The sequence below is a fragment of the Rhyacophila brunnea genome, unplaced genomic scaffold (assembly GCF_057557595.1).
Source record: "Rhyacophila brunnea isolate RB1 unplaced genomic scaffold, BYU_Rbru_1.0 scaffold_21, whole genome shotgun sequence".
Classification (NCBI taxonomy): domain Eukaryota; kingdom Metazoa; phylum Arthropoda; class Insecta; order Trichoptera; family Rhyacophilidae; genus Rhyacophila; species Rhyacophila brunnea.
In genome coordinates, this window is record NW_028232871.1 from 5,062,278 (window position 1) to 5,086,489 (window position 24,212).

A 24,212-nucleotide genomic window follows, 5' to 3' on the forward strand; every position below is an offset into this window, starting at 1 on the left:
GGTCTACCTAACGGACGTTTTGTACCTTTTAGGTACCACTGGATGACTAGATTTGTACAACGATTGTCTCTTCTTCGAGCTGTGTCAAGCCCTTTATTATATAGGTATTATATAATTAAAATCCATTCTATCGGTAAAATATATTGTATATTATAAATGCTTGCATGTTTATATGCAAATCTAATATACAAGCTTTTTTATGAGAAGTTTTAAGCTGTTTTTGGAGCCGAAAAACACTAAATTTAACGCTTTACGCCATATCTTATCTCGCAATTTGGATTCCTATTAAAAACGCTAGATCTGGCAAGAAAAACGTTAAGTTGGCAACCCTGTAATCTACACACAATGTTACCAGGCGTAGCCTATTTCTACATTTGCAAAAATGTATTTTTTTATATGTACGATTTGGAAAAATAGTTCCTTATAATAATTGCAATATTACCTATCAAATATTTACTTATTTGTGTACAAATATTATTATTGAGCAGACCTAGATAACCCATAATATGTTTATTCCAAAGAGGGATTTTGAGTAGGAAAGAAAAATAGTGGAAATATAAAAGAAACTAAAGAAAAGTAGAAATAATTATTTTATTGTCATTAAAATATTCATATTATATGTAACATATATTACCTACTTAATATAATATTATAACACTCTTAATGATAATGTGAAACGATTGATATATTCTATCAATGGACTTCGGAGGCAGACTTCATGAAAAAACCCATCACGCGGAACACCATTTGGAAAACGCTGCTCTCAAGTGTCACACTACCCTTAGGCTAAGGCCACATCGTGGGTATTCTGCGAAAAAGCACTAAGTCAAAATGTTGCTGTTTTGACTTAATGATCATGTAATCTTATTAAGAGTATGCTCTATGGTCTACAAAAACACACACAGTCATATCTATAAATCTGGCGAAGATAATTTATGTTATAAGTCAAAAAGACATACATGTATTCAGAGAAAAAGCACTAAATGGACTTAGTGCATTTGCTTCTCTCATTCTCAGGCTATATTCACAAAATTCTGCGTGCGAAACTACACTAAGTCATACTCAAAGCAATATCGCAGAAAGGTATTTGCCTTTTATATATATAAAAAAAGTTAAGACCGTCCACTTTCAAACTCGATTATCTCAAAACTAGTATTTTTGACTTAATGCTTATTCGCAGAATACCCACGACATAGGCAGGTCCCTTGCTTGGTTGCTATGTCCTAGGTGACATATCCTAGCGAACGGACGCACACTATACTATCGCAATGGCCACACTGGACGCTTTGCGCCTCGCTACGTGATTATTAGTCACCTAGTGAGTCTCCCGGCGAACAAACGTGTTGGTTATTTGTATTGCCAGTATTGCCACGTAGTGATTTTGCAAGACGGCGGATGTTTCTTCAGTATAACAAACGTCAAACACCGTTTATTTTGAGGTTATGAATAATAACGCATGGGATGAATTGACATTATGCACACAACAAGTTCGAATTTGAGACTTTCGAAATTTTAAACTTAAATTCTCTGTGAGAAGTAGCTTTCCGGTTAGTTTTGAGAGTGACGTCATATCGTTGTTGACTTGAGCGCTCCCAAATGTCAAATGAATTTGTACCTAAGCACGTAACGTGCAATGTGGCAGTAGTGTTTTTAGTAGAAAAGCCTAGCACCTAGCTCAGCACTAGCGAAGCGCTTACCTATGTAGCCTTAGCCTTAGCGCTAGGTAGGAGGGCGTAGGCGTAGGGCCTAGGGGCGCGTCTAATGGCCGTCTACATGAGCACCACATTTCGAATACGTCCAAAATTTTCCTAATTAAAAAAAATTGATACACCTGACAACACTGACTTTTTAAGTATTTTCGCACACTATAATAAAATACTGCGAAAATGACAACACGACTACAAACTACTAGAGATGTTATCGAAAGAGAACGTCTCCATACTGAGTAGTATCGGTATCAGATAGAAACGTAACCGGACAAAACAGAACAGTGACAAAACTGAAGAACGATAAATATAACTATGACCTTTCAGGAAAAATATTAATTTAATATTGAAATTGTCTCATCTCTTTATGTTGATAGATTTTTAATAGCACAGATTTTCAGTACGTCATAATAAATCAAATTATATACCTAATTGCTGCATTTCTAATCGCTAGAAAGCCTCAAATAAACAGGACTTAACTCGGTGTTGCCGGCAAGCTTAGGATGTCTAACCTAACCTAAATAGATTCTACAAAAATTAATGATTCATTTTTCCCCTGGCTGTTCTGTTTTGTCATGTTCTGTTTTGTCCGGTTACCTTCCCCGGCGACCAGTATTGTAATAAAACAATTTTATTATTACTTTGGTAGGTAACGGGTATTGGTAAAAAGTAATAATATTACAATGTACTTCAAAGAGTATTGGTCGTTACGTTGTCACATCCCTAATCACATTCACACACACTCTCACATCACATATCAAATTTAGGGATGGCAATACAGTTATTTCAAAACCGGTATTCCAGTATTTTTTGATACCGAAATACCAGTTTTAAAAATCAGACTATACCTTTATATTCAGTATTGAGAGTGGAAACAAAATTTATTAATTATCATAAAAAGTTTAAGAGGTATGTAATTTTTTGTCGGGTTTCGCGATGTCTTGTTTACTTCCGTTGATTTTCGATGCCATTGGTGTAGTGACACGTACAGATTTAAAAAATAATTTTGCATAATACGTCATTATAATTACCTACTTCTGTAATTATAAATTTATCCAAATATTTTCGTCAGTTGCGGGCTTAGAAGTTGTCAGGTGGGCTTAAAATGTATATAAAATCACGATTATACTGTTCGTTTCTATAATCATTAGTAACCTCAGCCCTAGAGGTGAATATTTCACGATGAAATAATAATTATACACTATAATGGACTTGTTAGTACCTAATTTTTTGATGAATTCTACTTCGTCATTAATGGAGAAATTATATATATATATTTTAACAAAGAAGTGAAGTGAGCAATATTGTGTTTGGTTTTACTTCTTATGGGATTAAAATCAAGGAAATGTCTAAGTGTAAAAAGTGCAACAAATAAAACATTACGTGCAATTACCAGTGGGGCACATCTATAATATTATCTAAGAACACTTTTTAAATTTATTGATTCGAAGAAGAAAGTGCCAATAATTGTTCAACTAATAGGTATTTTACAACGTTTTTATTAGCTCGTATTCTTGTTTGTCCGGTGGTTGTTTGTCCAGTACAAATCTTGCAATCGATTTTCAACTTACTTCCCGACTAGCTAGACATTTGAAGTTTTTCAGTTACTTAATTCTTTTTTTATATGGAAAGTTATTTTAGAAAAATCCGTAAAAAGTAAAAAGACTATTATTTGTTGCTAAGGGGGTGGTCCTAGCAACTATATTATTAATATCTACGTGCGTTACTATGGAAATCAAAATGACATTTCAGTATTCTATATTGTTTGGTTGCTTGTGTTTTATTTACTTCATATCTAGTACAAGTTTGAGCAAATTGAGCATAATAATTCAACAGAAAATTTAAAAACGTAAGTATATAAAAAAATATTTTTATCTTGTAATTGTGTAAACCTCAGCATCTCTACCTTTACATATTTTTAAAGGTTTACATAAATATTATAATATATACCTATTTAGATATTAATGCTAAACAATATAAATGTTTTAAGTAGATTTTATTGGTCGATACTTTTTCCATATATTTCAGGAATACCGGTATTCAATAGGATATACCGATATACCGGTATTGCTATTTTCATTCGGTATTCCAATCCCTATTCCTATTACGCCTGTTACGGTATGCAATCGTGTGAGTTCATGCAATATTTGGCATGCAAGTTTTGTGGCGATCGCCGTATATTAGTGTTGTGTACATCCACTTTACCTTTTGGTGAGTTTTTAACCTAAAAGTTTGTTATAGGTATTGTTGACTCTACATAATGTTCCAATAAAATTGTATAAGAGTTTATAACGTTGACTAATATGTCGGCTCAACTGACTAGTGCTGTTCTCTGTCCTCGCGCGCCGCCGTCATCTGTCAGACGCCATTTCTGAATTTATTTTTGTGTTGAATCAGTGTCAGTGTTGCCATATTTTCAAAGTAGAATTTATTATAGTACCGAGCTGTCCGAGCCTCCAAAATTATAGTAGGTATTTCGGCAAAAAAATATAGTACGCGTTGAACGGCGAATACTGCATTTTCCAAAAATTACGCGTAAAGTAATTAACGTCACCTTTTTATAGAAAAAATTCAAATGTGAGGTAATTAACGTCTCGTTTTTTTAGACAAAAATTCAACTGTTAGGTGATTAGCGTCTCGTTTTTTTTTGCAAAATATTCAGATGTACAGTGATAACGTCTCTTTTTTTTTAGACAAAAATTCAAATAGAAGGTAATTAACGTCTCGTTTTTTAGACAAAAGTTAGGTATTTTAGTTCTCCCAAACAGCTTTAGCGCTATTTTTTATCTATTTCTCCGAATTTTCAAAATAATAGTATTTTGGGCGTACTATACCTGTTTTATATCATACATAGTACGCGGGCCAAAATTATGGTACAAATACTATAATTATAGTACAGTTAACATCACTGATCAGTGTTGCTATCTTTTTGTCATGAAATTATAGTACGCGGTGAAAGAAAATATAGTATTTCAGCAAAAATTATAGTACGCGTTGTCATTCTGTTGAAAATGTATAAGTTTTTTTGTTTTTCACAAAAAATAACAGAGAAATCGAGAAATTCCGATGCGGTTTTTTATTTACATAGGTACGAATACCTACCTAGGTACCTATACGTTTCTTAACTTTGCACTCCGAATCTAGGGTGACAATAATGTAATAATCATTGCAATATAATATATTCCAAAGATATTTTTTTACATATACTATCTACATAATATTTATTTGTTTATTACTACATATTATACTATCTATTACAAGTACATATTATGTGATCTAATTTTATGCGATGTAATCAGGCAAAGACGTGTAGCAGTGTAGTAAAAATTGCAAAGTTATGTAGCGTAATATAGGTACCCTACGTCTTACGACTAAAAATGTTACAGTCCTACCAGTGTTGGCATATTTTCATAGTGGAATTATAGTACAGAGCCTCCAAAATTATAGTATTTGGGGAAAAATATAGTAGGCGTTGTCATCTATTGAAAATGTATAGGATTTTACTTTCTCAGAAAAAAAATAACGGAGAATTTCAGAAACTCCGAGACCCCTTTTTATTTAGGTACCTTTTCCGACCAAAAATGCTTACCGAAAAATTCAAGAAATTATTATGAAGAAAGGATTTTTTTTACGTTTTTCGAGCAATTTTTTTTCTATTTTTTCCAAATCGAACGGAAATATCGAAATTTTATTACTTTTTACATTATTTTTTCCGATATTCAAAATTATACTATTTTGGGCGTACTATACCTGTTTTATATCGTACATAGTACGTGGACCAAAAATATAGTACAAATACTATAATTACAGTACGGTTGGCAACATTGTCTCCTACAAACATTTATCTGAGGAATTGATGGGGAAGCCCCAGTTGAAAACTACTCGCAACTGGATAGAATTAGATATTCGAATGGCGTCAGATCAGTTCGTAGAACTGTACCGGCGAATTCGATAAATTGCATTTTCAATCTAGTCAAGGACTTTTTCCCTCTTTCGAGCAACTTTTTTTACTCGGTTCGCCAAATTTTCTTCATTACGAAATTATAGTACTTTGCACTAATTTATTCATAGTAGGGAAATATCGAAATTTTAGTTATTTTATTATTGCGTTGTATGTGGTGATTATTTATCAGTGGTGATTTCATCGGTGCACTGTTATATACGTCGCTGCACGGGAAATACCTCAAATGTGCCAATTCTGCGAAAATGAGTTTTGAGTGTCAACAATTTCTTGAATTTTTCTCTATCGTTGACAGAAAACATCGAATGTGCTACGTATGTCGCTTTGGTTTAAAGTTATAAATCTCCAATTTTGACGTATTCCTAGCAAATTTTATAATGAAAATAATTAAATACCTCGATAATGCACATCCGAAAAATTGTGCAAGCACTCGCGGTGTTCAATAATGGCAAAATAATATTTATATACAGACTATGTACGTTTTCAGCATTTTCTCAAATCTTAAGAACAAATTCTATAATTATTTTATTAAAATACATAGTGTACTTACCAAAATAATGTTATTCCACTAAACTGCATTATCATTTATTTAATTATTATGTTCTAGAATCTAGATTTTTGAAATTATACTTCTTTTGGGGTGTTTGGTAGCGAGTGAAATTGGGAGCTGCGCGCGCACATCGTCACGAAAGTGCCCGACAGTATGAAGCTTGGCTGAAAATCAGTCAGCTGTTTACAAACGCAAGTTTGATAGAAGAATTATTGTTCCGTTAGCCTAGGCAACGAATTTATTATTGTCGGCCATTTGCAATTCCTTACGTAAACAAACGATTAAACGTCAGAGTGACAGTTCTTTCTTTAAAAATAAAAACAACGAGAAAAAATTATATAATTTAGTAATATAAGTTAAAGTGTATAGAAATAAACCAACGGTGCTCCAATAAGCGACCCTTTTTCTCGAGTGTGTAATTTAACAAGATAATTAAGAGCTAGTCGAAAAATCTAGGTTATCATAAGCTTTGTTTTTGGTTTGTTACATCAACGAAGTATAACTTCTAACGCGTACATGTACACACACCGATTTTTTAAAACATTTTTTGTCTCTATCTTCTAAAGATGGTTTTCTCCAAGTGAGGTATTTCGCGTGCAGCGACGTTACAATGCCATGTATTAATTATTATGCCAAGGCCGCCATAATATCGTTCCAGTTCAACCTAGATTGCCCCGGTTTGAAGGTGCGCCTGTGGGTATATTCTATTTGACCGCTTAAGTGATAAAGTGATAATTATTATCAAACTTACGGTAGGTTTATATCAAAGTATTAGCACTTATTATAACAATTACAATAAGTTGGTTGTAATTGTTGCAATAAGTGCTGTATTTTAACAGTACCTCTCTTAGCTGTGATGAAATTTAGAGCGAGATAGACAGTTTTGACGGCTTACTTATAACAATTATAATACATCAATTCAAATATGTAATTAATACTAGCACTTTAGCGGTCGACAGTCGCGTTGTGTATAGAATAGACTCGGTGGAGTTCCAGTCGGTTCTGTTATGTTGTCCCAGTTTGTATATGCTTCATAACTTTGCAGTCCGGCTCTAGGATGAAAATAATGCGCAACGTAGGTAAAAATGGAGTTTTGTTGGTATTTTCAGAGCATAATCCTGGACATTCCTTAAACTTTGTAGATAATCTATTTATATAATTTTGAAGCCTTATTATCCTTCATATTTATTTTATACATTTGATGACTGCATAAAGTATTTTTATTACATAAAATAGTATTCTTTTAAACCTCTTTTCCATTATTTAGAATATAGTCAAATTTTAGTAACATCCATGTGCAGTGATGTTTAGATTTTTTAGATTTATTAATTTTTAAACGCATTTATAAAACCATTTGTTAAATTAATGTTTATATTATATCGTGAAATATTTGCGATAAAAAAATATATTTATAATCTCTATAATCCCAAGTTTGACAAGAATTAGGCATTTTATTATTCAAAAAATGGGCACGATTAACAAATTTGAAGATGGTTCTAAAGATACTGATTAATGATTATAAACTATGTCTTTGGCTATTCAAATGTGATAAAACATCCTACGAATAATGATTGTTTTATATTAATTATTGACCTATATATAAGGTAGTATTTTTTTCAAATACGCCATTTCTATTGGCATTTCCCAGTAGTTAAGCTACAACATACGGTCGTATGTATAAATTGACAAACGATAAATGAAGTAGGGAGTAAGATCATGTTAACGTATCGGAAATATGGAAAAAATCACGTGATTCCATGGGAAATACTGCGTTTTTATAACGTCCTTAGTGAGTAATCGAAACACGGGATCATTGTATCTAGTTCTAGAGTCTAGACTATGGAATAAAATTCATGATGTATTTTTTAAACGGCACAATTACTGTTTAAAGTTCGCAAATGCTTTACCGAATCTACAAAATTAATGGGCTCTCAATTATAATTATATGTATTACATATTATTATATTATAGTAATGACGATTCTAAACAACAAAAAAACTTGTAATGAATTCATTTTTGCCGACTCTTTATGTATGTATATAAATATGCTTCTGTCATGTGTCAAACTGACAGGAGGTGGACGGCCACCATGTTTCATTTTCGTGCGCATTCTGTACGCATCTCGTGACGTATACATTTTTATAGTTTTCTTATTCGCCCTATAACCACTAACTGCGTTGAGTGCGGTTTAAGACTGTATGAATACAGCTAATGCTAATAGTTATAATATGTCATATCTAGCTCAGACGGTCGAATTATTTTTTTCCACGAGACGGAGCGATAACTTTACCGATTTCACGAATCGGAACGGCGCTCCGGTGCGCTCAGGTCCATTCCGAGCCCTGGTTGTTTTTCAGTATGTTGTGTTGGGTTTTCGTTTATTTTTTTTTGTCTCAAAACACCTTAACCACAATGACAATATGAAGTACTATAAAAGTACAAAAAAAAACCATTCCGGTTTAATAATAATAACAGAAGTATCGGCGGCTCTCGCGGTGCAGTGTGTAAGGCGCTGGCTTTCCACCCGAGAGTTTTGGGTTCGACCCGGTGAAGACACAATATTTATGTGTTTGTCTCAAAGCCTGGGTGTTTGTGATTGTTCAAAATTACTAACAACCACATTGTACGAAAAAGGACATGATTAATAATAATATTAAAAAATAGACATATCGCAAATTTAAAATTTAAATAATGAATATGAATATATTGGATGACCAATATTTTTGTCCTAGTCATGACGTGGTACTGGATCGGCTTCTCCAAACCCACCCTATTCCTCTCGGTCCTATGCATTACGTTGCTATATTAATTTTATTGTTGATTTTATAGCAGTTATGCCCAATTTCAAGTAGACTGATCTCGTATCAAATCTGTCCATTATCCGTTCATTAAGCTGATTCCATTCATATCGGCCGTATGTATTGCGTTATAATGTAAGTATATTTATTAAATGGATGATATTATACCGATTTATTATAAGCATTTATTTGCTATTTGCCGTTTAGAGAGACAGCTGGCCGCACGCCAGTTGTCTTTGCTAGTGAAATATACACGCGTAATTATGTAGAATTCCCGTAGCTTAATTGGAAAAGCACACAGACGCGTATCCAGCGGTTACAGGTTCAAGTCTCGTCGGTTGTCGTATTTTTTCCTAACAAGGTTTTTTCTAGTGGGTATTTATTATATACATGAGATGTTTTCAAAGTATGTATGTTCAACATATAGAATGTTACATACTCAAATCTTGTGTCTTATTCGTTGAATAAATGAAGTATGTAGTTTATTAAACATAAATGCCACAGATACTTTCTATCATTTAGTCGACATTGGTGAAATAGGCATTGGTGAAATCAACACCCTCATCTATGACGATGACGTATTTGCAATGTATTTATCATTATTTTAGATGTAAAATGTATTTATCTTAATTTTGATTTATCGTATTCTGAGATGTTAATTGCATCCATCGATACAAACATTAAAAATTTCTCTTTGCATTGGAATGTTTACCTTCAATTACTATTACTAGTAAGTCTCCAGTGCTCGAAATGGATTATTTTACGAAGCGGAGCGCTCAATGTTTTATGAAAATGTTAACATAGTTATCTAATTTATTGTGTATTTTATAAAAATAAATGTGTTATGCCGTGTCCACATTCGCAACAAGTTTCTGGCAACCTCATTAAATTTCGATTAAAATTATTTTCGGTCAAGCAAATTTTGTTAATTATCGTGAAATTTAATGAGGTTACCAGTGTGGACAAACTTTTAGATTTTTACGTTAAATGGCAAATCTAGCTCACTGTCAAATTAATATGACCACGAGACGGAGTGATAGTTTTGGTGATTTTACGAACCGGAACGGCGCTCCGGTGCGTTCCGGTCCATTTCGAACTCTGTAAGTCTCTAAATCATGTTATGGAGTAATTGCAATTTGAAGTTTGACATGCCCTCTAAAATCAGGCATAGTGCTAATCTCTTTTTGCTTTATATGCATATTCTATCTTGATTTTTTTTCTAGCATACATATTTATATATAGACACATAATCTGTTGTTAACTCTAAATACCTCAATTATCGACTTACCAGCTTTTGGCCGGAACTCCACGATTTATGCACCTTCTGTGTGCGTTGAAATATAAGGCGCGCGAGGCGTTATATTCGTCATACGCTATGTACCTTATATTGTATTCCTAGTGATTCACCGCCCAAATTGCAAAAATGAGCGAGTGCCCCGCTCACCCGCTTTGGTGGGCTTTATGCCCTAAAGAATGTTTTTTGATAACCTGTTTTTATTTTATTTTTTTTCAGACTTAGTTTTCTGGTCTACATAATATTGTAATCGTCAGCAAAATGAGGATTCCACGCATTGATACGTGCTGCTGTGGTTGCGATCTGAAGTCAGGATCACTGGTCATCGCTTGGTTGAATATGGTATTTAATTATTTCTCTACTGTATCGCTTCTATTCTGTCAGTATATTATTTTTTTGTTTATTAAAGCAAGATTTGTGCCAAAAATACAGGTTAATATTTTGTTAACGTGAGTTTTACCTGTAGCTGCGGCCTTTTGAATAAATCCATGTTTTTATTATTTAAAGTTGAGTAGAACCTTGATATTATAACGGACCTCGACATAACGGATAAAATATCCGGTCGAAATGTGAAAAATGTTAAAAACATCCATTGATATTGAAAACAGATTTGTGTTAATATATTGTGATGTAGATGCGAACATTAATTCCAGAAAACGTATGAAATTGGCACGTGTATTGATGTTGTACGCACAATAACATTCTAGCGGGGTTCCGGTTCGGGCAGTTGAATTGAAATCTGCTCTAGTTAAAATTAGCAAATCATAACATGATGAACATTTACCATGTCAAAGCAAAACCAAAGCAAGCGATGGATGACTCTGGTGGCGCTTTCGCAAAAGGCACGGAATTATGAATAAACGAACTTACGACGAAACTTCAAGTGCACCAAAAGAATTGATTGAAGCTTTTCGGAAAAAAATAATAGAATAAAAACAACTTTTATCTATTGGTCTTTCGGCTTTAACTGATACCCCTCACCCGCATTAGTGTCAAATTTGTTGTTTGCTTGATGTCAATGTATTTATTTGTGGTTTAAAATCGAAGACTTTTCGAAGATAATTGAATACCTACACGATTTTTGAAAGCAATCCTACAAATTGGTTGTTCAAACCATTAAATGGAGGCAATGTTCATCGACGAAAATAGTCGTTCGCAGTCATATGTTTATCTATAGATGATCAAAATAATTTAATTGCTTATAACAAAACTACCTAATTTTCCATACAACGTTCTAATTTTGCCTACGTGTCACACAAAAATGATCCGCGGGTCATAGGTTCGCCATTGCTCCACATCATAATATTTACGCTTTTCACTCATCTGTGGGGCGTCCAGGTATATTTCGATTTTGGATGAAATTTGTTAAATAAATCGAAAGTGATTTTTTCCCCGAATACATTATAAAGGTCACGTTTCATTTTGAACAGAATTTGTTGAATTCTTTTAAAGAAAATTTTGGTTAGGTACATAAAACAATATTCTCTAGTTATTGAGAATTCAATTAACCGATCTGAAATTTTCGAGAATCGAAAAAATCCAAGACATCACAAACTCTAATTTCGATGTATTTTTTTATTACAGATAGGTTGCATAGTATTATTCTGCAAGCAGACAATAATAATAGCTCTTATGCAGCAAGAGGAAATGTATGTTGGCTTACAGGCATGTTTACCTTTACTTACAAGCAGTCTTGGAATGGGTCTGACAATAATATTGATGTTAGGCATCCATAAGGTATGTGTAAATTAACAATACAAAGTATATACAATATATATTACTAATTTGAATAGCCATCAAAGTACTCCCGGATGTAAACCATATTTTATACTTTTGGTAGGTACCCATGAATAAACGTGTCTTTATTATGGAATATCTTCTGAAATACTAACAACCTAGGGTCGTATGCATGAGATTCCCAAATACTTTATAGGCTAAATACTGCCCATTTGTATGCATGAGTGCAAATGTAATTGTTGGTTAGCGACGTCACGATGTGGCGTCATAATGTGCCATGGCGTCCATATAATGGCAAACTTATGAAATTTCATTCCCCGATCCTTAATTCAAAATTTTGAAATTGTAAATGTGACTGAAAGTGTTCGAACGGTACCATATAAATATAATAATCATAAATGAATAATTATTATGAACTTTAAATAATTTATCAGTTATTTTATCACATTTATTTTATAATTCTACTGTACGAAAGGATAAAGTATTCCCGGTAAACATTTCTATTTGATGGCAATACATAGCTATATTATGACTAACAGACAAACTTCACTTCAATCACTTATATTATGAGATGTCAAAACGGAATAAGAAATGACAGAAATGAAAATGGATTTAGTTTATAATGTAACGTAATGATCTCTGTATAATATTATACAGATACAGCAGTAGGTAACTATCTTTGCGGTCGTTTAGCGGAGGTATTTTATCGTAATCTTACGTAAATCCATCTTATCCTAATATCTATCTATCTACCATTCTACTATCTAGATTATAGACTATGGATCAAAATTATACGTATTTTGTAAACAGCACGATTAGGAACTGTTTTTAAAGTTCGCAAATGTTTTACAAAGTCGACAAAATTAACGAGGGCCTCAAGCAAACGTGTGTTGTAATGAATGCATTATTAAAATGGTGGGTCATCAATTAAACTCGCATGTACTCTTGATTTTAATTTTTTTTTATGATTTTACCGAGGCTTTGACTGCAACTCGCTGTCATATCGCCTCTTCTCTTCTAGAAGGGGATCCGCCGATCAGGTCCTCATTCCAATTCTGCCAAGATCTTCCATCTTACCCACCGCCAGGGCACCTTTCAATTCGTCGACATTCTCCAAGATATCCGCAATTCGCAGCTATACTAGGTGTCGTTTATATTAAGGGCATTGTACTGCTGCACAATGGCCTTCAAAACATTACATTCATTGCAGAGCTGTGAATCGCTTCTTCGCATGAAGTGCAAATCTTTTGCCCATTGTGTGACCTGTTCTTAGCCTCAGTATCAGCTTAAGTTCATTCCTCTTCAAAAGAGACTACAAACCAGGGTATGGTAGAATGGACTTACTCCATTTTCCCTTATCTAGGGATGCCCTATGGTGAAAATCTATCCACATGCTTTGGCACACTTTATTTATAGCCTCATTCTAGTCCAGGTTTTCTTGTTATCCACTGATATGGCATCCCTGAATGGCCAATCTTCATTTATTGAAGTTGATTGTATAAAGATGTTAATTTTGGACTTGTGCGTTGCAACGCGGGACAACTTGTGACTGTGTTAATGGCACTGAGGCATGCCTCGGACTGGTTGAATCAGGTCGCTACACATTTTTGGATTTATACGAATAGTCTTTAGAGTACAATACATTGATTGTTTTTTTTATTATTTTCAGGGTAAAACAGGTTTACTTAAATGGTGGATGATATTGACCACCGCTTTAGCTGTTATCGGCTTTTTCTTAGTTTGTGTGGGAATCATTATGCTTTTGAATGCATTAGGATCGCACGAACATGGTGCATTCACTGTACAAGCTGGCGTGGATATAGGATTGACCTTACTGAACCTGAGTAAGTACCTATACCAAATTTTGCATTAGATAATTTATGTAGTCAAGTACCTGAACGTTTTCCAGGAAATTTCAGGCAACCTTGAACACCGACCGGTGCTCAGGAAGAATTAAAAATCTCTCGAATAACCCGCACCCCTTGCCCCTCTCCTGAGTAGAATAGGTCCCGCCAAATGGAAACATGCCTTTTGAAGATGGACAGTTCAAATCTACCTACGATGAAGGGATAACATAAAATAAGTGTCACGCCGGCGTGCGGCGTCAGCCGTGTAATCGCATAATCAACCGTGCTTCTAGCTAATTACTAAATCAATTTTTAATTATCAATAAGTATTGTAATAAATAACAAAGTGCCCGCGAAATTAAATAATGTGTAAATACGTCCATGTGAAAAAGAATGCAAAGTGAAATGTGATCCAGTTGAATGCCGTGGGCCCGCTAGCCATCGACATGCATTGCGTAACCCTTGTCGATTTAACGTTACTTTATCTCAGTCATGCCGAACCCTTGTATAATTTAATGTAATTAAACGTCTCCGCGCGGAGAAATTGTCAAATCAAAAGTATCTGTGTTATAATTTATCCTGTTTGTCATGATGTCACACATAACCCCCAACCTGAAGTGGTACCGGATCAGGACATCTACCGAGATACACTTGAGTTCCTTTTTCTCCGGTATCAGTACCAACTTGGTAAATGATGACTAGAGACCGGATTATATGCAACATAAAAAGCTTGAAAAATATGCTTAAAATATGCATGAACAGTGTCAAAATATGCCACATTAAACAATAAAAAGATACTAATTTTTAAACTTAAAAAAAAAATTTATTTAAAATTAATTTGTAAACGTTAACAATCAGGTACTGTCATTGTTCGGTAGTAAGATTGTGTCTTCGATCACTCAAAATATTTTTATAAGTGGAACCGTTTCACATCCGCTGAGGTAACTGGGCAGTATTTGAATTTGGGTGCTATGTTAGCACTTATTGTTTCTGGCAAAAGTTCATCCTTCTTCTTATTGTGCCATCCCCTAGCGGAGGTCGGCCACCATCAAGGCGATCTTATCTTTGTCGTCTGCTACCCGGAACAGTTCGGTGGACCTGCACTCGTACCAATCACGGAGGTTCTTAAGCCACGAAATGCGGCGCCATCCTCTGCTACGCTTTCCATTGATCTTTCCTTGAATGACGAGTTGGGGAATGCTGTATTTTTGTCCTCTCATAATGTGGCCGAGGTATTGTAGTTTCCTGGTTTTGATACTACGTAGAACTTCTCGGTCCTTCCCCATTCGATTGAGAACTTCAACATTTGTCACCCGGTCAGTCCAAGGAATTTTGAGGATGAGTCTATACAGCCACATCTCGAAAGCTTCAAGTCTCCGTGACATCTCTTGGTTTAGCGTCCATACTTCCATACCATAGAAAAGAATTGAGAGCACATAATAACGTACCATACGCAGTCTCAGACATAGGTTAAGATCTCGATTGCTAAGGAGGCGTCTCATTTTGAGAAAGGCGCTCCTTGCGATCTCAATTCTAGTTTTATTTCCTGAGACTGGTCCCATTTTTCATTGACCCATGTACCTAAATATTTATAATGGGTCACACGTTCGATTGGTTCGCTGTTAATGACAAAATTTGTGTTGGTGTCTAGTGTCGCTGTTTTTGATACTAGTAATAGTTTTGTTTTCTTGAGGCTCATTTTTAAACCATAAGAATTACTGACCTCATTAACCTTTTCTACCAGTTGATGTAAACTCTTTAAACTATCAGCAATCAGCACAGTATCATCGGCATATCGTATATTGTTAATATGTTTGCCATTAACCATAATACCCACCGATTCACCTTGTAAGGCTTCCTTGAAAATAGCTTCCGAGTTCATGTTAAATAACAAAGGTGACAATATACACCCCTGTCTTACACCGCGACGAATTTTTACCTCTCCACTGATTTCGTTTTCAATCTTAATATCGCTGTTTGATTCCAATATAAGTTAGCTATCAGTTGAATGTCTCTTGCATCGATGCCTTTCTCCTGTAAGAGTTCGAGAAGTTTAGGATGCCTAACAGTATCGAATGCTTTCTCGTAATCGATGAAACACATATAAACATCAACATTAACATCTAGGCATCTTTGCACTAGAACATTCAAACTGAAAAGTGCTTCGCGAGTGCTCAAACCACTTCTGAAGCCAAATTGTGTGTCATCCATGTCTTCTTCGCATTTTCGAAAAATCCTATTATGGATGATTTTTAATAAACCTTCTAACATATGGCCTATCAAACTTATTGTTCTAAACTCGCTGCACTCCTTTGCATTTGCCTTTTTTGGTAGAGTGATGAATGTCGATTTCAACCAATCATCGAGAATTATGCCCGTTTCGTAAATTTTATTAAACAAATCAACGAGAATTTCTAATTGATCTTCTTCTAATAATTTTATCATTTCGTTGTAAATATGATCAGGGCCGACAGCTTTACCATTTTTAGAATTTCGTATTGCGTTTATTATTTCTGCCCTATTTACATTCATTCATTCATTCACATTCATTAAAAGTATAACCAATAGGTCCCTTATCATCATCAAACAGATTTTAAATATATGTCTTCCAACGAGTCAGCTTCTTTTCTATATCTAATATAATACGCCCATCTTCGTCTTTCAAGATAGTTGATGAGGTTCCTTTCGTAATTCCCAATGTTTCCTTTATCTTCTTGTGCATATTAAAGGAATCGTATTTTCGTTTGGAGATTTTCAATTTCTTTGCATTGGTCGGACATCCATTCTTCTTTAGCTGTACGAATTTTACTTTTTATGGTATTATAAATTCTCCTATATTGAGTTTTATTTTTATTTTTCCATTTTCTTCCTTTGTCCATTAAAGACAGAATTTCATCTGTCATCCATTTATGCTTCTTAGCTGTTCTTTTATATACTGATTGATTATTAGATATGGAGGAGAACACATCTTTTATCCTGGTTCCACTTGTCTGTTATGTCAGAGGATGTAATGACTGAAGTTTTTATTTGTTCTATTGCTGTGTTCAGTGCACTTTTTACTTGTTGTTTGACTTCGGGATCCTTCAGTTGATTAATGTCAACACGTTGGGTTGCGCGTGGTTCCCTCAGTAATCTTTTTAATCTAATTTTTACTGTAGCTACAACAGGATTGTGGTCAGATGAGATGTCAGTACCTGGATAAGTTTTAGTAGATGTTACGCTATTTCTGTAACGATTGCGAATTAATATATAGTCTATTTGATTTCTTACAATGTTATTGCCATTATCTTGTGGGGATTTCCATGTATACAATCGCCTTGCTGGAAGTTTGAATAATGTGTTACAAACAACCATACTCTCTTCCTGGCAAAATTGTTGTAATCTTTCTTCTCGATCATTTCTTTGTCCTAGACCAAATTCTCCTACTAACTCTCCACTTTTACCTTTACCAATCTTTGCGTTGAAATCTACTATAATCAGGGTAACTTCATTATCTTTCGTCGATTTTAGAATTTCATTTATAAAACCCATTAATAAAACTATTAATTTGACACAACAGTTCAAAGTCTGGGTTATTGTTCAAAATGTTTTCAAACTTTTCTCTAAGTTTACGCGGGAATACCTCTGGCAATGCGGAGTTCATTCAGCGGATTTTGTTCATTCTGAATATATTCAGTCAACGCCTAACCTTGAGTTTCAAGCTTTTTAATACTAGCGCAGGATGGGGGAAAAATAGGTGCTAATCACAGCTATTTTTTTTTATACTAGAATCGTTAAATGCTTCCTTGGACTGACAAACTGCCATAGCTTCTGCACTATCGAAGCCATTTACTACACCTTTGATAGACTCGAAATATAAAATATAGCGAAAATATGCATCATCACTAGATTTTAGGTAAAATATGCAATAACCGGTGAGAGTGGGCTAAATATCGTCACTGTTCTGGCAGAAGACACTAATTCGAAAAAATGACATATTGAGTTAGTTATACCAAAATGTTCCTTATCAATTCAAACTTAACGTCTGGAAACCTTCTTAATAAATAAACAGTCTTTATTTTAAAGTCATCCTTTTTACGATTACTTAATAAACTCACATGATAGACCATTTCAAACATTTTAACAACTTCAAAATCAAATTACTCAAAACTAGTATTCTCCAGTTAGTGTGTTCTGCCAGAACAGAGACGATATGCAAATGCATATAATCCGGTCACCAATGATAACTAATGTTATAGTACGAACTATATCCATTTAATATTAACAAAGGTCAAGACATGTTCTCTGACCTACCACTATTTATTTATTTTTCTAAATAGATCTGATGAGCAGGCATTAAAAGGCCAATAGTTAAAGTTTTTCGTCATTAGTATGTCACCTCGTAGCATAGTAGATAATGCGCGGATTGGGGCGTAAACCCAGTAGATGCAGGTTCGATTCCTACCGGGTGTCTTACCTTTTTCAAAAAAGATTTTTTCTATTGGTTATAATATATTTTCACAGAAGTGTTTTTCAAAATGATGCATGTTCAATAATTAGAATGGTACATTCTTAAATCTTGTGAATTATTCGTTGAATAAAATAGCTAGTTAATTAAAAATTATTAGCAAGTACGAGTAAATTACATCATAAAATATTGGAGAAATCCGTGACGTCGGTTAGTAATTGAAGTAGTAGGTACCTACTTTGATTTAATAAACAAAAACCGATCGCCAATAGTAGCTTGATTTGGAAGAACGCTGATGAGCAGGTATTAAAAGGCCAATAGTTAAAGTTTGCCGTCATTAGCAGGTATGTCACCTCGTAGCATAGTGGATAATGCGCGGATTGGGGCGTAAACCCAGCAGATGCAGGTTCGATTCTTGCCGGGTGTCTTAGTTTTTTCAAAAAAGAATTTTTCTATTGGTTATAATATTTGAGCCGTTGCCCGGAATAATGTTGTATCCAACAAAACTGTCAATGTTGAGTTATTGATGGAATAATGTTGGGTATGTTATTATGCATCTTTTAAGGTAAGTATTATGGTCGGGAAACAATATTTAAGCTTGTGGCAGCATTTTAAAGTTATTGGTTTATGGAAGAACGTTGTCTATGCAGTTGTCAAAATGGCGTCGCCGTCCGTCAATATCACGGAGCGTGGCTTAATTCATGTAAATAAAGGAAGAAAACGGACATCCAATGTTTTAAACTGGAGAGATAATAAAGCCAAGAAGTTGAAGGATGCAGGAAAAGAATATTTATCCAGAAAAAATATTATTAAACCTGCAATTGAGCCACCGAAACAGGTTTGTGGAATAATGTTGTATACGATTTGACAGTTCTATTGATGTCACGAATAAAATTACTATGTTCGACATATTATTCCTCGTCGAACGTTAATCGATTGTATTCAAATGATTTATCCATATTGTTATTTGATAATAATGCTTGCATTATATTACTCTTTATATTGTTACTTAATATAATACCTTTTCAAATTTTTTAATCGTTTCTTTCTATTTTTCGCAGGGTCGCGTTTGTGCCGAAAAATGTTTGAATCGCGGATGTGTTCTCGATTTTAACATTAAGACAGAAATACAATCAGCATTCAGGTTGCTAAATCATAATGGACAGAGTCATTATCTCGTCTCATGTATCGAGAAATTGAATGTCGGACGCCGTATTCAGAGAGCAGACGAAGATAGTGCTAATTATGATAATCACTCACCGATTGACTTATGCTTTGTGACCGTGAATTTGCTTTAATAGAGCAAAGGAAACGGGTTTCGAAGGTAATGGTGCCGGATCAGTGGAATCAGGTTATTAAAGAAAGCCGTCCAAACAACCCATTTCATATACAGAATATGGATCGCATTGACTTTAAAAATTTCACAGATGTTGAAAATGCAATGCAGAGACCAACAAAAATGAAGATCACTGGTGCCATTTGGCTTCAGCTCTCTGCTGATGATCCCACGACAATCAGAGCTCGAACCTCCCACAATGAACTGGAATCATGGACATCATACAGTCTTCTACCACCTCTTCGTGGAGGACGGGGAAGATTGGCTAACGTACGGAGAAATTTCATGCAGTTAGGGAGCTTGGAACTCACTCCAATGTACTCCAATCCGCTGCCAATCAAGGCTGCTAAGCTCAAAGACCTCAATGATATGTGTGAATTCATGCTAGATGAGCACGCTGCTTTCTATAAGGCACTATTGAGTGAAGTAGAATAAATAAAAAGCATTTTGTGGAATAATGTTGTATGTGAAATTTTCATATACAACATTATTCCATTAATTCACTATATTTTTTTGTAATAAATTCAAATTTAATTGTCTTTCTTCACACTTTATATTTTAAAACTCTTAATAATTGTTTGTTTATTGTATTTCAAATATAAAATGTAAAAAAACATAACTGATTTAGTTTTTTCCATTTTTCTCAAAACAAGAATATTGTTGGATACAACGTTATTCCGGGCAACGGCTCATTTATTTTCTCAGAAGTGTTTTTCAAAATTATGTATGTTTTATAAATAGATTTAAACATATAACATTTTTCAATGGCATTACATAAATTGGAAAATGCCCAATCGTAAACAACTGCTAATGCCTCACAGCCAAACGTAGGGCCTCGTGATCGTTCGATTAAGACTTGAGTGTGGTGTGGGGCGGGTTGGTTTGGAGGGTTCATGTTTGTGTTGTTCCGTTTTGCGGGAGGTCCGGACCCGAAACTCCCCCCCTACTGTGTACGAGCCTGAAATCAGTTAACCATAAAAAATTACGAATATAATACAATATATTTTATTTTATATTATCTAACTTACTGTGGTTTGGTCGTACGTATAAATGACAGGAAATGCGAACAGAAAATACAAATTGAGGAATTCCCGTTCTAGATCTAAAGTTATTTATATAGTTGTTATCTGATGTCAGTCTACGTAAGTACTTACCGGTTTGATTTTTATCGCTTTAAGGAAGTTTGCTATTTAAATTATTGTATACACACATAATTATTTGAAACATAGTAATGTCTATATTTTCCACTTGAATACAACATTTCACTATTTTTTCAGTTTCGTTTAAATTATTTCTTTACAAAGTTACACTTTATTAAATTTATTCAGTGTTTGATGATTATAATAATGTAGTAAGTATAATAAACTATTTTTGAAGTTATACTTCTTTAGGCTCGATTGGAAAATCAGATCAGAGTGTATTTTTGGCGTGTGACATGTAAAACATAATTTATTTTTTCACACGAAAAAAACGCACTCGATTGGATTCGAACCACCGATTGTTCGGTTATCAGCCGAACGCACTACGTTAGTTTAGAATTGTTCCGTTGCCTAGGCAGTGAATTTATTATTGTCGGCCATTTTCAATTTCCTACGTAAACGTCATAGTGGCAATTGTTAGTTGTGGCAAATGTATAGAAATAAACCAACGGCGTTCCAATAAGCGGTCTTTTTTCTTGAGTGTGAATTTAACAAGATAATTAAGCGCTAGTTGAAAAATCTAGTTTATCACAAGTTTTTTTTTTGTTTTGTTACGCCAAAGAAGTATAACTTCTAACGCACGTAAATAAGTACACACCGATTTTTTTTTATTCAACGAATAAGACACAAGATTTGAAAATGTAACATTCTATAATATTGAATATACTTACATAATTTAAAAACATCTCATGCATATTATACACACTAGAAAAAATCACCTTATTATAGTCCTTATTGAACAAAAATCTGTTGCCATCCGCTCACGAAAATACTTAAAAAAGACGAGACTGAAACTCTAGTATCTAGCTAATGTCAATGGCGGCTCGCTGACGGCAAGACTGGAATCTCTAAGTTTCAAAATGTCCGCGACCGAAATCGAAGAGACGCGACATGCTAGTCTCCCGGTCTCTTAGTTTCCAGTAACCCATACAACAGTGGTACCAATTAGTAGATTCGATGAAAAATCATATTTTCTTACCAAAATTGGTAGCACTGAACTGAATTAAACATGTAATAACAAGCCAAGGCGTCAAAAGTTAAGGATGGGCAAACCCATTTTTAATTTAAAATATGTGGCAGGTGTTTAGAAATACTCCTGCCAGTATAATTACAGGCTGCCAGAATATTACCGTAAAGATATTATGGAAAAAAACTTAGAATGACGTGGGAGAGACAATGGGTTTGACAGTTTGAGGTTATGAGATTATTAGGTGTCAGTAGCCCCGTGTTTGAAGCATTAGTCACTGGCCAGTTTATGAATTCCATCAGCAACCAGTTTGTCCGATTCTAGTTTCTGCGTGAGCGGTTGGCCTTAGTGATCCAAACGCACGTGTAAATTTGATTCTACCATTGAATGTTGGAATGAGTATCAAGCGTTTTATCCACTACTTCGCTGCGGGAACTTTTTTTTACGTTACATACAACTCTTGTACTAAAATTATAGAAAGTAATGTTTCATTTTTCTTTTGTTTTTCTTTTCAGTTTACGTTGCCTTCACCCTTTTCATCATACACAACTTCCGTCGGCAGTTGACTGAACAAAAGGAAGGAACAATGCAGTTTGCAATTTTGGAAAATTCTTAATCATCATAATTATTTATAGCATCAAAATACATATAAGTATTATAATATATTATAAAACATCATGTAATCCTTACTTAATTACTAATTAATTATTAATAAAATTATATACATACTCGCTTTCCATAACAGTATTATTAATTATGACTTTTATTTCCTATTATTTTTTAAGTATAAGTGGTGTAGTCGTTAATTTCTCCGCTCAACGACACACGTTATTAGTTTAAGGCCATGCATTAGTTGAGGCACGGTCTAAAAAGATCGTCGCTAGGCGATGCGCGGATTGCGGGTGGCGGGTGAAAATGACGCCTGTCAAACGAAATATTAATTGTCATATAAATCCAACATACGTCCATTTTATGTTCTGTTTATTGTTCTATTAGTAACAATAATAATATATTCATTGACATGTTTTCTTTTTAAAGTAAATGGGTAACGTTTTTAGTCATCTTTACACGATTTTAGAATTAATTGACCCGTCGCCATCACGCAGCAAAGTGACGTGTTCCTGGGTCAACATTCTCTCAGTGAATGGCAGCGAGTCCAAAATTTCGTCGCGCGTACAGTTGAAAATTATTTGGCGTTTCACTGATGCGTCACCTTAATATATTCTGATGGTTGTTTGTGTGTGTGACATGTGTTCGGGCAGCGTGGAATGACAACATGAGTTGGTATTTATATCGTTTATAATAAGGCGCAAATAAATTTGTTGTCAGTACCCGGCATATGACATGGTGTTTATATTATATCGTTAAGGTTTACCATGATGACTCTTTTAAATTGATAATTTCAGCAAAGGACTGAGCGTCCTTATAACCTCTACACAGAATCAAGGTCTTTAGCTACACAACTATCCAGTATTGCCAAGTCAAATTTAAAAAAAACCCAAATACTATTTTTCGACTATCTGATTTTCATCGGAAAAAATGAAAAATATAGTTCTTAACGGCCCACGTGCTCCGCGTAGGTCAAAATAAAGCTTTTATAGTATTTTCAAAGCATGATCCTGGACATTCCTTAAACGTTGTAGATAATCTATTTATATAATTTTGAAGCCTTATTATCCTTTATATTTATTTCAAACATTTGATGACTGCATAAAGTATTTTTATTACATAAAATAGTATTCTTTTAAACCTCTTGATTTAATCTTTTAGAATATAGTCATATTTCAGTACATTCATGTGCAGTTGTTTAAACAACTCTTTTATAATACTGTATATAATGTGTTTGATGAATGTTTTTCAAGGAGGTCGCCATGTCGTGGTGGAAGGCGATACCCGAGGTGGTTTTCTCGAGAGATTATTGGGGACATTCAGATCAAGTATTGCTATCACAAAGCTTGGAAGGCTGAGCTTGGTCAACGCGATTATGAAATGTTTAGCCTTTATCGCTTGAGAGTGAGGCAACCTGTTCGAATGGCCTATCGAACATATATGGAATCGGTAGAAGATTGCATTCTTGAAAATCCCAAATCGTTTTGGGATTATATTAAATCATTAAGAAGGGATGGCTGGTATGCCGATTCGATGAGTTGGAAAGGCGAAGAGGTGACCGGACATGTAGTGGCAGAAGCATTTGCTGGTCACTTCAGGTCTGTCTACGCAAGTAGTATTCCTTATTTGGATGTTGCCTCCACGTCGAGACAGCCATCATGCGGTGCCCAGTCCATTGATATTTTTCCAGTTGATGAGAGTGATGTGTTAAAATTTATTAAAAAACTAAAAAATACTCACTCTTTGGGACCTGATAACGTC

General features: G+C 34.4%; 1 protein-coding gene across 2 annotated transcripts; it reads left to right on the top strand.

The window, feature by feature from the left end:
• Nucleotides 1–3,799: 3,799 nt before the first annotated feature.
• Nucleotides 3,800–22,596, top strand: LOC147070628 (uncharacterized). Of its 2 annotated transcripts, none has more exons than XM_085948744.1 (5): nucleotides 3,800–3,917; nucleotides 10,529–10,651; nucleotides 11,894–12,046; nucleotides 13,716–13,890; nucleotides 22,358–22,596. In XM_085948744.1, the coding sequence occupies exons 2-5, from the start codon at nucleotides 10,571–10,573 to the stop codon at nucleotides 22,456–22,458; spliced, it is 510 nt and encodes a 169-aa protein (XP_085804870.1). In that variant the 5' UTR covers nucleotides 3,800–3,917; nucleotides 10,529–10,570; the 3' UTR covers nucleotides 22,459–22,596. The 2 variants fall into 2 exon arrangements, with proteins under 2 accessions (XP_085804870.1, XP_085804871.1); XM_085948745.1 differs by lacking the exon at nucleotides 3,800–3,917 and adding an exon at nucleotides 4,048–4,173.
• The last annotated feature ends 1,616 nt before the right edge of the window (nucleotides 22,597–24,212 follow it).